General features: G+C 42.5%; 1 protein-coding gene across 5 annotated transcripts in view; it reads left to right on the top strand.

The window, feature by feature from the left end:
• ACVR1 (activin A receptor type 1) overlaps positions 1-12,592 on the top strand; it is a 136,891-nt gene that overhangs the window by 85,942 nt on the left and 38,357 nt on the right. For all 5 annotated transcript variants that reach the window (XM_084643249.1, XM_084643246.1, XM_084643247.1 and 2 more), the window contains 3 exons: positions 328-545; positions 7,025-7,124; positions 10,091-10,237. In XM_084643249.1, coding sequence (XP_084499375.1) covers positions 328-545; positions 7,025-7,124; positions 10,091-10,237 — 465 coding nt within the window. The remainder of the gene's footprint in view (positions 1-327; positions 546-7,024; positions 7,125-10,090; positions 10,238-12,592) is intronic.

Raw genomic sequence — 12,592 nt, 5'->3', positions numbered from 1 at the left:
TGCTGCTGAATATTGGGGACTGAGGTGAACAAAACAGTAAGTTTTGACTCTGGGTTACTGACTTTGAGAAAGCTCTCTGAAGCCAGCTGTGATTCTGAATTTCAAAAACTTGACTGGATTTTACCATGGATGGGATTGCCATAAAAGATTTGGTACTGGTGGCGGTGGGCTGTGAATGTAAACTTATATGAAGTAGCTTGGACTGTCCTGTGTCGGTATTTAGTTCAGTTGACTACAAATGAAAATGTAAGCATAATTTCTTTTGTCTTTAAACTACTATCTGTGGGAGTTCTTAACCTCCTTTCTCTTTCCTGTTTTCTTACCAAGGGCAAACCCTCCAGGGAGAAGCTGTGGGTTACAGCATGGAAATGCTAGTCATTGTTATACTGGCTCCGGTGATCATGCTGATAATATTTTCAACGCTAGCTGTGCTGATTATTCGAAAAATACAGCAAAACCACATGGAAAGGCTCAATGCTAGGGATGCAGAGTATGGCACAATTGAGGGACTCATTGCATCAAATGTTGGAGACAGTACGTTGGCAGTAAGTAATCTTTTGTATATGGTAGGAATTGCTTAACCTCTGTCTCAATTTCTTTCTCTGGTCAGGTCTACACTAGAAACTTGTGCTGGTATAGCAATGTTGGGGGGGGGTATTTTTGGGGGGCTAGACGAGGAGCGACATTTCTATATCAGCAAAAGTCTGTGTGTGTATATATACAGATACACTGGGATAAAAGAGCTTTGACTGGTATAGAATATTTTGCTCAGCGAACTGGTATAAGCACTTTTTTGCTGGTATAATTTGCATCTACACCACGAGAGTTTGCTGGTGCAGCAATACCAACAAACCTTTCTAGATGTGGTGTGACAGGAGAGTAACTCAGGTTGCCTTACAAGGGTGTTGTACCTTTTAAGCTTCACATGAAAAGAGCAAATATGCATTTGTGTCCATGATGTATAACTGTCTTGAAAGGTAGTTGGGTGGGGATGTTTTTTTAATGGCTCCACAATCATATTTATTTAGGAATTTCACAGCTTGTCTCCCCTATGTTTGCTGAAGAATTTCTGGATAACTGGAGAATGAGTAAGATTTTTTTTTTTTTTTTTTTTGGACCGGAGAAGAGGCTGAAACCTTAGTAAATGAGAGGGAGGGGGGACTTTGTGGTAAGCAGGTTAATTGTAATCCTGCTTTATTTTTTGTATTAATTTTTGTCAACATTTACTCAGTCTCCTCTTAAACAAAAAACAAACACCCACCTCATTTGGAAAGTTCTTTCTGTTTAAATATTCAAACAACGCCAACAACTTGAAGCCTGAGAGAGTGATCGCAACTGGGAAGACAAGATTTGATATACCTGAAATTTCTAAAGATAAATACAAAGAAGATAAATTACTTTTTCTGATTTAAAAAAAAAATCTTAGGTTTTTTACATGTATTACAAGGTAACAAACAAACTAACTTTTCCTCGGTGTTGGCATTACAACCTGAATGTTAAAAGCTATGGAAAGGTTTAAAGAATGACTTGAGAGAGGAAACAGCTGAAGAACACCAGAATATTAAGATTAATATGTACTTCGACCTAGTATTTCCTTTCTGTATTTTGGGAGACCTACTCTGTTTGGCTTTTCTCCCCTGGACTGGCAGAAGATGGACACTTGGCTTTTGTAGGTGGAGAGAAATAAGTTGGTAGTTGTATGCTTTTTTTTTTTTTTTTTTTTTAAGGTGCCCCATCTCCAACTAATGGAGCATTGCTGACTGCTTCAAGAATTTCTGCCCACTTCTCTTTGCCTGAAAGTTGGTGGATACCATGCAGGCCTAGTTGTTCGGTTTAGTAAAGCAAAGATGCTTGGGAACGGTCAAGTGTGGAAATCCCTACTCCGGGAGCTGTGAAATGATGCTTGCATTTAAACAAGTTGGAGATTATAAAGTGAGATGCTTCTAAAACCTGTTCTTGTGGATTGGTGCTGGGTTGATGGACTCAGAAACCTGACCTTCAGGAAAGTTGTTACTTGGCTAAACATTTTCCTAGGTTTGTGAGGTGACCACCAAATGGCACCATTGTCAGGCAGATTCCTTGATTGGGAGGAGGAGCAGGTTCGAACCCAAAGAGCCAATCCTGCCTCTTTTTACTGTCAAGCATCCCTACCTTGTCCCTACCCTGCAGCACAGAAACCAAGTTAGGAGTAGGTAGCAAAAATCTGGAGGGCATCCTAGTGCAGGAGAGAATCTAGTCTGTATCTCAGAATGACTCAGTGTTGAGCTAGAGGCTGGTGGAAGAGGTGAGACTTCCAGCTAAGGGGGAGCAGCTCATCTAGAGCTTGTTGAGAGGAAGAGCTAAACTTGCCTCCTGTCCTGTAGCTTGAAATACTCAAGACAAACTTACTAAAGTTTTCCTGGCTGTAGAACAGGTGTGGCACAAGCTGTGGCATTTGAAGCTTCCCCATAATGCTCTGCTTCAGCTCTGCCCTGTAAAAACCACATCTATTGGCCATTCTTGGTACCTGTTCTGTCCTCTCCTCTCCCCTTCCCCCACCCACCCCCGAGTCAGGTGCTGGCATAGGAGACAGAGGCATGGCTGCACTGGAAACTTCAAAGCGCTGTCGCAGGGGCCCTCTCGTGGCAACGCTTTGCAGTGCGAGTGTGGTCGCGTGCGAGTGCCAGGAGAGAGCTCTCCCAGCGCTCCTGGTAATCCACCTCCATGAGGGAATTAGCTCTGAGCACAGGGAGCGCGGCTCGGAGCCTGTCTATACTAGTGCTTTAAAGCGCTCAGACTTGCTGCGCTCGGGGGTGATTTTTACACCCTGGAGCCACCAAATTAGAGCGCTATAAAATGTAAGTGTAGACAAGCCCAGAGATAGGAGCAAATGGGGGTAGAAGGCAGTGAGGTGGGAGATAAGAACTGGGGTGGGGAAGAGGATAGGATCTGTGGAGAAGAGGGAGGATAAGGGCCAGAAAGCTCTCCAAACTAGAGAACCCTCCCCAACAGAACCTGGAATAAAACCTGTTGTTCCTGAGTCTCCATATTTGTTTGTTGTCTCACAAATAGGTGTGAAATCCACTGGTAGAGTGTTTCCATCTCCCTCTAATGGCAGGTCCACATAGAAGCTAATAGTCTCCTACTGCTACCAGGTATCAGTTAGCTCAAGTGGTAGAACTGTGGATCAACTGAGCCCAACCTTGCACTTGACCCATATGGGGGTCAGTATGGCTCCACATGATCAAATTATTTTTTTTATATTTAGATTTTTTTATAAATATAATTTCCTACGTCAAAAGAATGTCAGCTTGAGAAGTCAAGCATTACAGAAGTTAGGAAATGCCAGAGTGAAGGTTGTCATGTGCAACTTTTATTCAGCCCCCTTGTGTGTATGTATTAGGTTTGGCAGAATTCAGTTTTTAATAATTTAAACTGACAATATTGGTTTTCATTTTAAAGCATTAAAATTGTCATAGTTATACGCAATTATTGGAAGGGAGGGTCAGACAATTATTTGACAGTAGGTGTTGAGATTCAAAAAGTTAAAGCTTTATAAAATGCTAAAACACAGATTGTCAATATCACATGTCAAAATATACAACGTAAATAATCCTTAAATCAAGAAATCACACCTGTCTTTACCATTCACTCGCTAGTCCATTTACAGAGCCTCATGCAAAAGTCTAAATTTCTGAATTTTGACTCCAATGCTCAAGCAGCTTTTTTCTTTCTTTGCCTATTTGTAAATTTCTACTATTATTGATTAATTTTTTGGGGTGTGTGTGTGTTAGTCAATGTTTGCTGACACCAGTTAATCTAATCCAGGGGTTCTCAAACTTCATTGCACCATGACCCCCTTCTGACAGAAAATTACTACACAACCCCAGGAGGGGGGACTGAAGATTGAGCCCACCCGAGTCCCACTGCCCCAGGCGAAGGGAGTGGGGGGGGGGGGGCAAAGCAAATGCCCAAGGGTCCCAGGGCCCCAGCAAGTCTAACGTCAGCCCTGGCCACCCCATTAAAATGGGTTTGTGACCCAGTTTGAGAACCGCTCATCTAATCCTTCCAACCCTAATTATTATTGTCTTTTAATAACCTGATCACACCTTAGGCACAGACTCCATGGGTGCTCCGGGGCTGGAGCATCAACGTGGAGGTAAGAAAATGGTGGGTGCTGAGCAGTGTTCCCTCTACATTTTTACATCCACGTGTGGAATGAATTTTGTTGTGCCACATATCCCCTTTGTATTGGTGCACATATCCCCTTTGTATTGGTGCACATATCCCCTTCGTATTGGTGCACATAACAAAATGCATGTAGTGGGGGTGGGGCCAAGGGGTTTGGACTGTGGGAGGGGGCTCTGGGCTGGGGTAGTGGTGGTGAGGGCTCTGGCTGGGGGTGCAGGCTTTGGGGTGGGGCTGGGGATGACAGGTTCAGGGTGTGGGAGGTGGCTCAGGGCTGGGGCAGAGGGTTGGGGTGTGGGCTCTGGGATGGGGCTGGGGATTAGGGGTTTGGGGGTGCAGGCTGCCCCCAGCTGCAGTGGGGAGAGGACTCCCTCTAGCCCTCTCTCTCTCTCTCTCTCTCTCTCACCACAGCAGCTCGGGGCCGTGGGAGAGGCACCTCTCCCTGACTGCAGCAGTTCCAATGCGGCTGGGCTGAGGGAGGGGCTTTCCTCCCCTGCAGCTCTGGCAGGCCTGGGCCAGGCCGCGGCAGGTCCAGGGTAGGTCCGTGCTGGGGACAGTGGGGAGAGAAGGGGCTCTCCCCCGGCCGGGGCAGGTCCATGCAGGGGGAAAGGCATTTCTCCTCACCGCAGCTCTGAGCCCCTGCGCAGGGATTAAAAAGCAGCCGCGCAGCTTAGAGGGAACTTAGGTGCTGAGCATTCACTGACAGCCCCCCATCAGCTCCCTCCGGGGGCCCTGCAGATCAGAACCTCCCCCTTCCTCCCCATGGCTCCCGCTGGCCATGATCAGCTGTTTCGTGGCACACAAGAGGCTCTGGGGGAAAGCGGGGAGGAGCGATGATGCGGCATGCTCGGGGGAGGGGCCAGAATTGGGTGGGAAGAGGTGGGGTGAGGCCTTTGGGGAGGGGGTGGAGTGGGGGCGGAGCCTGGAGCAGAGCTGGGGGTCGAGCACCCCCGGCACTTTGGAAAGTCAGCGCTTGTGGATCACATGCTGTTTTCTAGAAGACTAATTCTGTCCCTCATGTGTGTGTTAAATAAATAAGTAGCGGTGTGACAGGTGGGCGAGTAATAGGTTTTGAGCATGTGAGCTTTTGTTGATGACAAAAAATGCAGCCGCTCCCCTGCATCCCATCCCTATTTTTTTTTTTTAAAGTGTAGTTTACTTAGAAAACTGACATTCAAAAAGTCTCATTTTGGAATGTTCACGTGCTGCCACCCTGTGGAATACTCACAGGTTTTTAATAACAAACAGATCTTGGGTTTTAATGTGCAAGAACAACTTTGATGCTTGCTTTGGTCCCTGTGGCTTAAATTCCATTTAAAATTAGTAGGCCTTCAACGTGTTTTTAAGTGCTTTGTTGAATAGGAACGGTTCTGTTGAACTGGCGCCTTTGTGCTAGAGCTTGACTTATCTACTCTCACAAGTTGTACAGCTCTAACGATACCTCATAGTTAAAGTGGTGCAACCCCCTAGCGTGGACTCAGTTTTTCTAGAAGAAAGGATAACTTATTCCTATATGGGAAGGATTGCACTGGTATAACTGCATCTACTCTAAGAGGGGTCGTACTGCTGTGTAACTATTTCAACAAAAAATCAACTCCTGAACTGGAAAGTTAAACCAGTACAAAATCTGAATGTGGACCAGGTCTTGGAAGAATGGAAGAAAACAAACTTCTACAGCAGGTGTATATTTTCCTCTTTCAGGTTTTTCATTTCTATTGAAATTTAATCTTTCTTTAGTTTTGACTGGTAAATGAAAAGTTTTAAGTTCTAAAGATCTCTTTAAAAATGTAAGATTCCCTTTAGGGATTCTTAAAGCAAATTTTTATTTTTAGTGTTTTTTTTAAATGGTGATGTATCAACTATTAGTTAGGGGTAAACTCCTGTCTCTGTGATTAGCAAGGCCACATTTACAGCAGTGTGCAATTCTGGTAACCTTTTATGAAAAGAATATGCTAATACTGCAATTTGAAAAGGTAAAGCAAAAGCTTATGTAGATTTTTAAAACACTGCATTTTTAGCAAAAAGAATGAGGAGTACTTGTGACACCTTAGAGACTAACAAATTTATTAGTCTCTAAGGAGCCACAAGTACTCCTCATTCTTTTTGCTGATTCAGAGTGGTAGCCGTGTTAGTCTGTAGCTGTATTTTTACTTTCCCATAATCATATAGGGAGTTGAAGGGTCTTAAATTTGGAAAGGTCAAAGAAATGAAACCTCTATCATTTGGAAGGAAATCCTCCTGTGAGGCACAGAAAGTTCTAACACAAAGAATAAAGCGGATATAAGGTCATTTGAGATCGACAAATATAGGATTGAGGGGGCACAAGCTAAGCAAAGGCAGCGCAGAATGTTAAAATAATTTAGGTAGAATTTCATTACAGAGTAGCCACCATTCAGCAAACAAACTCCCAAGGGCAGTTGTAGGAGCAGTAAATGTCAATCACTTTTTCATTACAAAAAAAAATATTTGGAGGAAAATGGTGTTGTGGCAGGTACAATTGCTAACTAAAAAGTAGGAACAGACTTGAGAGGCCTCTTTTCTCTTGCGTTGTGTGAAGAAAACTTCTGACAGTGGGTTGCAATAGAAAATGACTGTATATGTAAAATTTGTATCTTTTTTCCCCAGCCTCTATTTATAGCTTCTGGTCTAAGACTGTAAACTCCTCAGGGCAGGGTGTCTGCCTATCTGCACCATGTCTAGCACAATGTCGTCCTGATGCTAATCAGGTTTCAGGGTGCTACCCTAATAATCCTTAAGATCAATATTGTGTGAACAAGTGGGAACATGTACATTGTATTTGGATAAAAAATCTACGTACTCTACGTTTCTCAAATGTTTCCTCTCCCCTTTTAAATAGGACTTATTGGACCATTCCTGTACATCTGGAAGTGGTTCTGGTCTTCCTTTCCTGGTACAAAGAACAGTGGCTCGTCAGATTACGCTCTTAGAGTGTGTAGGTTAGTAAAACTCTCTTGTTTGTATATCTAATATCAAGTCCTGGTACCACTTGAGGTTGAGCTCTAACCTCCATTCAAACAGCCTCTTTCTCTTCTCAGTACTCAAAATGTTTTCAAATAACTTCTATTAAGTGGAGTTCTCCATGCTTCTGCCAGTGGATGAAATTTTTTGGGGAAAGTTTGATGAAAAATACTTTCACCTTTTGCATAGTGTGTGCTCTGTGGTCCAATATCTGCATAGCTCTATCAGCTAAAGCTAGAAAGGAGAGAGGTCAAATATAGCTTTCAAAGTGATCAGCAAAACAAGCCAAATAAGCTAAATTTGAAGGGGACATTTAAATCCTTTTTTAAAATATGAATATATGGTGTTTGAAAGCATCTAGATATGAAGAATACAGCTTACTCGGTGGGTGTTCAGATAACTAAAAGTTTAAAATTGAATTATAGTTAAGGGGTAAAAACAAATTGCATGAGAATGTAGCTAATTATAGTGTACCCAGGTGCATTATTACAAGTATTGTGAAGATTTTCTTTAGACTCCTAGACTGTATGGTGAGAAGGGATCATCTAGTCTTACCTACTGCATATTGAAGGCCACAGAACCTCACCCATCCACTCCTGTAACAGACCCCTAACCTCTGACTAAGTTTCTGAAGTCCTCAAATCATAATTTAAAGACTTCAAGTTACAGAGAGTCCACCATTTACACTAGCTTAAACCTGCAAATGACCCATGCTACACAGGAAGATGAAAACCCCCAGGGCCTCTGCCAGTCTGACTTTGTGCAAAATTCCTTCCCAACCCCAAATATGGCAGTCACTTGGACCTGGAGCGTGTTGGCAACAGCCAGACACCTGGGAAGGAATTCTCTGTAGAAACTCAGAGCCCTCCCTTCTTGCCACCCAGCACTCTTCTTTTTGAAGGAAGGTAACAAGATGATTTTTTTTTCATTGTTGAAAAACATTTACCTCTACAATGTGTTTGCATTTTAACTCAAGACATAAGCAATTATATCCTTTTAAAATAACAAGTTGGAGAAGGAAAAAATTCTCTTTCCATAAAGTGACTTAATGTTTTTATTTTTAAACACTAGGAAAAGGAAATAAATCCATGTGCCTCTTTTTTTTCTCTCTTGCAAAGAAAGAAACCAGGAAATTGGGTGGCCTGCCTATGCAGTAGGTCAGATGAGATGTTCATGATGTCCCCTTTTGGCCTTAAATTCTATGAATCTCTGAATGAATCTGTTTCCTCCACCTTTTTGTTTAGATTTTACTTTATTGGAGCAAGAATATAAGGTCATTTTCCTATGCTGGTAATAGTTGCTGGGTCCTTTCTTCTATTTCTGTGCTCATTGGCTCAGGCTGGGAAGAGTAAGTTCAGTTATCTACAGCCACATTAGGCTTTCGTGTTCTATAACTGCCCAGTGGAGATCCATTGATGATAACCTAGGTGTGTTCCTCATGGAACTCAAGATAGGCTAGCTACAGGCCTCCAGCATCAGTCAGTTATCTCGTCTGCTACCATAGGTCTGCTGGTCTAAACACAGGATTTTGTACAGCTCTTTATCTGTTTGCTTGAAACCAGTTACAAACTCCCTAGTGTGGATGTAGTTGCACCAGTATAAAATGTGCTTTTGTCAGTATAGCTTATTCCTCTGGATCACAATCTACACTGATAGTTGTACTAATTTTGTTTTTTCTTTCAAGAAAAATAAAGGAAAAATCATACCCCAGCCAAAACACTTAAATCAGTATGAGTGTGTTGACTAGCCTTAATGATATTAGTGCTGCTGTCTGTCTGTCCTTGGTATGGAATGTATTAAGTAGTGACAAACATTCATACTTGTGTCAAAAGCACATGTGAGGTTTTTTTCTTCAGTTTGTATTAACCAGGAGTGTTAGGATACACATGATGATCTTACATGGTCTCTGGTCTGCAGATAGTAACGTCCCATGTGTGTTTGGAACTGAGCCTGCTCTTAAGTTAGCTCAAGTTGGCAGTGTTTAGATAGGAAGGCTAAATAGCACTGCCAGTGAAAGCCCGTGGGCAGGAAATCCCTTCTGTGTGACAGCACTGCAACATCAGGGTCTGATATCTCTTTACACTTGATTACACCTGTTGTTGAATCGATGTGCCACCCCCCCACCCAACCCTTGAACGTTGGGGCAGCAATACATTGCACTGAAATTGAGGCTGACTTGTTTAGATCATGTAAATCACTATACAATAGTGAAAACTAGAACTATCAGAACATTTTACCACTTGGGCTCTGCTGTGTGGCACTCTACTGCTAATGCATTGTCATGAGCAGACAATGTGAGCAAATCTCTACACTCAGTACTAGAGACTGGTGGTGACTGGGGAAGCAGGGACCCAGTGGGGTGAGGAGCTGAGTGCGTGGACATGGAAACAGGGACCTAGAGTTGGGGGAATGGAGATTTGGTGGGGGCTGGGACACAGAGGTGTAGAAATGATTGAGATGGGAAGGCAAAGTGGGGACCCAGAGGAGGGATTGGGAGAGGAATATGGGGACCCACATACCCTGTCACGTTGGAGGGTGGAGAATGGGAACAATGAGATGGAAGACACAGAGACCAAGGCATGAGCAAATGGGTGGGTGGAGTTCCTGGGAGTCCCTGAAATAGAGGGGATGGGAGGGTGGGCCTGGCGCTCAGCAGGGATTTATTTATTTATTTATATCGCTGGAGTGCATAGGCATCCTAGTTATGGATTGGGGTGCATGTGTTTACCTTTGCAGTCTTTATGTTGTGTTTAATGTAGGCTTGTGCATTTAATTTGTTAAAGTAGCATTTCAGAGAGAGCAAGGAGCTGCAGGCAGTGCAGCTTGTTATCTTTCAATATTGTTTTATTTAGACTGGATTGACTTGAGATCTATTTATGCTAACTTCTAATTCACTGACACTAATGAACAATGTTGGTCAAAATACCGTTTTGCTTTTTGTCAGGAAAAGGCCGATATGGAGAGGTCTGGAGGGGTCAGTGGCAAGGAGAAAATGTTGCAGTGAAGATCTTTTCTTCACGAGATGAAAAATCCTGGTTCAGGGAAACTGAATTGTACAACACTGTGTTACTGCGGCATGAAAATATTTTAGGTAAGTAGAACAATCACAACCATTATACTAAAGCAGGGATACTAGGAAACTGCATTAACTGTGAACAGTAATGTTGCGTGCGCCTCAATTTTCTAAGTGCCCCTCAAAATCCAGGGTTTGGTACATGCTTTTAGGAAAATGGAGGGGAGACACCCTTATGGGAATAAGGGAGGGATTTATAGGCTGATCCTTGAAATCAAAGGCCCATGATCAGAGTGTCATTGCCTTAATGCAAAAACAAGCTAGTGAGAAGCAGGCAGTGTGGCTGTCAGCTGATTGCTGTCAGGAAAAAGAAAGGTGGTGTGCAGCCTGGGTCTGTAGTACTCCCTCAGCCTGTGGGAGGGTGTGTGTGTCGCTATTTCCCATGGGGGGGGGGGTAGTTTTACACACACACACACGCGCGCACACACGTTGCAGTGTGACCAAAGGCGAGAACCAGACCATTTTGAGAGTTGTGAGACAGCTGCCCAATGTCGTTGTATTGGATCCAGGCCCAATGTTGTTTTAATCTATGTAGGCGTAATGGGGTAGGAAGAAAGAGGGGAAAAACTCTGTTTTTACTGTTGCATACTTAATGTGCTTTTTAGATTTGAGTATAAGGATTCCTTTAGACTTTATGGAGTTCACAGAAATGAGTTGCCTATGTAAGGAAAAAGACGTTACTACGAAGATGTAGTACCAAACTTTAGGAAATATTTTCGTGGTGTCTGGGTAAAGTATGTCAGGGGTGAGGTAATTGGGATTTACCAGTTCTTAAAAATACCTTTATATTCTTGGTGTAAATGGCATTTGAAATTAACGTTTACTAAGCCTACAAACTCTATCAGCAACACAAGAGCTTGCACTAATGCAGGGAGGAGATCATGAGCTGGTCTGGTTATATCATGGTACTGAGAGATTAATGAAGATGATTGTGAACAGAACAGGTTGGTTCTGCCTCTCCTTGCTCACTTAAATAAAATGTTTCTACCTTTGCACCTTAAAACATGCTAAAACTTCACTGGTTTTAGGATTACAGTTGCAAACAGGCTACTTGCCATGGCCTGACAATCAGCTGCGCTTCTGTTTCCTTGCTGATTTTCCTGCTATTGCTACTATCTTCCCTCCTCATGTGTATTTGAGAAACGCCTGTCTTTTTGGTTCAAGCTCTGGCACACGATCAGATGTTTCATATCCTTATGACCATTGCTATGAAACAGCTTCTGACCTCTGAGTTGTTAGTTTTCCTTTCATGCTCTTAACTTTTTTTGTAGGGATCTTGTGTTGTATGAACTTAATAAATCTGCTTTAAAGTCAGACTTTAATTAGAGTTGTCCTTTATGAAGTAGCCCATTTTTCCTGTATATAAATATGTACCCATTCTTTCCTAACGATATTGAATACTGAGACCCTGTATCACTTTCTCTCTCTCTCAACTGTACCTGTTGCAACACACTCTCTGTTTGGAGCTAGAAGCCTAAGAAAATGCTTTTTCTTCTCTAATTTTGTTACACTTGAATGTATTGAACCACAGTTGCATTTTTTTAATTTAGGTAGTACTTTTTCTTTCCTAGTCTCTGCCTTTTCACTGGTGCATCATTCTGAAAAATGAAAAGCAGTAGTCTGTTTACTACTCGGTGACTTTTCCCTTACCCATAACCTGTCTCACTTTAAGTTATTTTATGAAGGCTCTTTCTTGTTCCTTTCCTGTTAGAGAATGCCCTTCTGGCTCCATGGATCAGCCTCCAAGATGTTTGTCAAATGTTTCCTGAAACAGTTTCCTCTGCTTTTACAAAAATAATATTGTGGCCTCCAGAAATGTGAAATCTTGAGCTTCTCTTCCTGAGAGTGTACTGAGTTGGCTGAAATATTACCCTTTCCCAATGTTCTGCTGTTTGACTGAGTAAAATCATGTCAGTCTTACCAGATTACTGTGAAATTTGCTGGTTATTCTTTGGATTTTTTTTTTTAAGGCACAATGTCAAATGTCATCATATTGATAAGAAATTAGAATTTTAAAGGGAAAAGTGTGTGTGTGGGGGGAAGGGTGGGAAGTGCATTTGTTTTGTTTGGGTGTGCCCTGTGCTTTATCCCGGTGGGCTTTTATTTAAAAGAAACAACTTTATTCCCAAGTGAATAGAAACAAACTTCTATTGCTTTGACCAAAACTATTCAGGTCACTAATTTTGTAGACTGTACAGTAAATACAAGAGCAGCTCCCTCTCTTTCACCTCTGGATCTTGGGTTTGATTTTGATCTAGGACACCTCTGGGGGTCTTGGTTCTCTGTTTACAAAATAAATTGTTCTCAATTTACTTTCTAGAAAGGATCAAGAAATCCAGCCATAGTTAGTTGTTGTCTTTCCACCTCGCTCTA

This window comes from Lepidochelys olivacea, assembly GCF_965140295.1.
Source record: "Lepidochelys olivacea isolate rLepOli2 genome assembly, chromosome: 11".
NCBI lineage: Eukaryota > Metazoa > Chordata > Testudines > Cheloniidae > Lepidochelys > Lepidochelys olivacea.
This window is presented reverse-complemented; position numbering and strand designations above follow the sequence as displayed.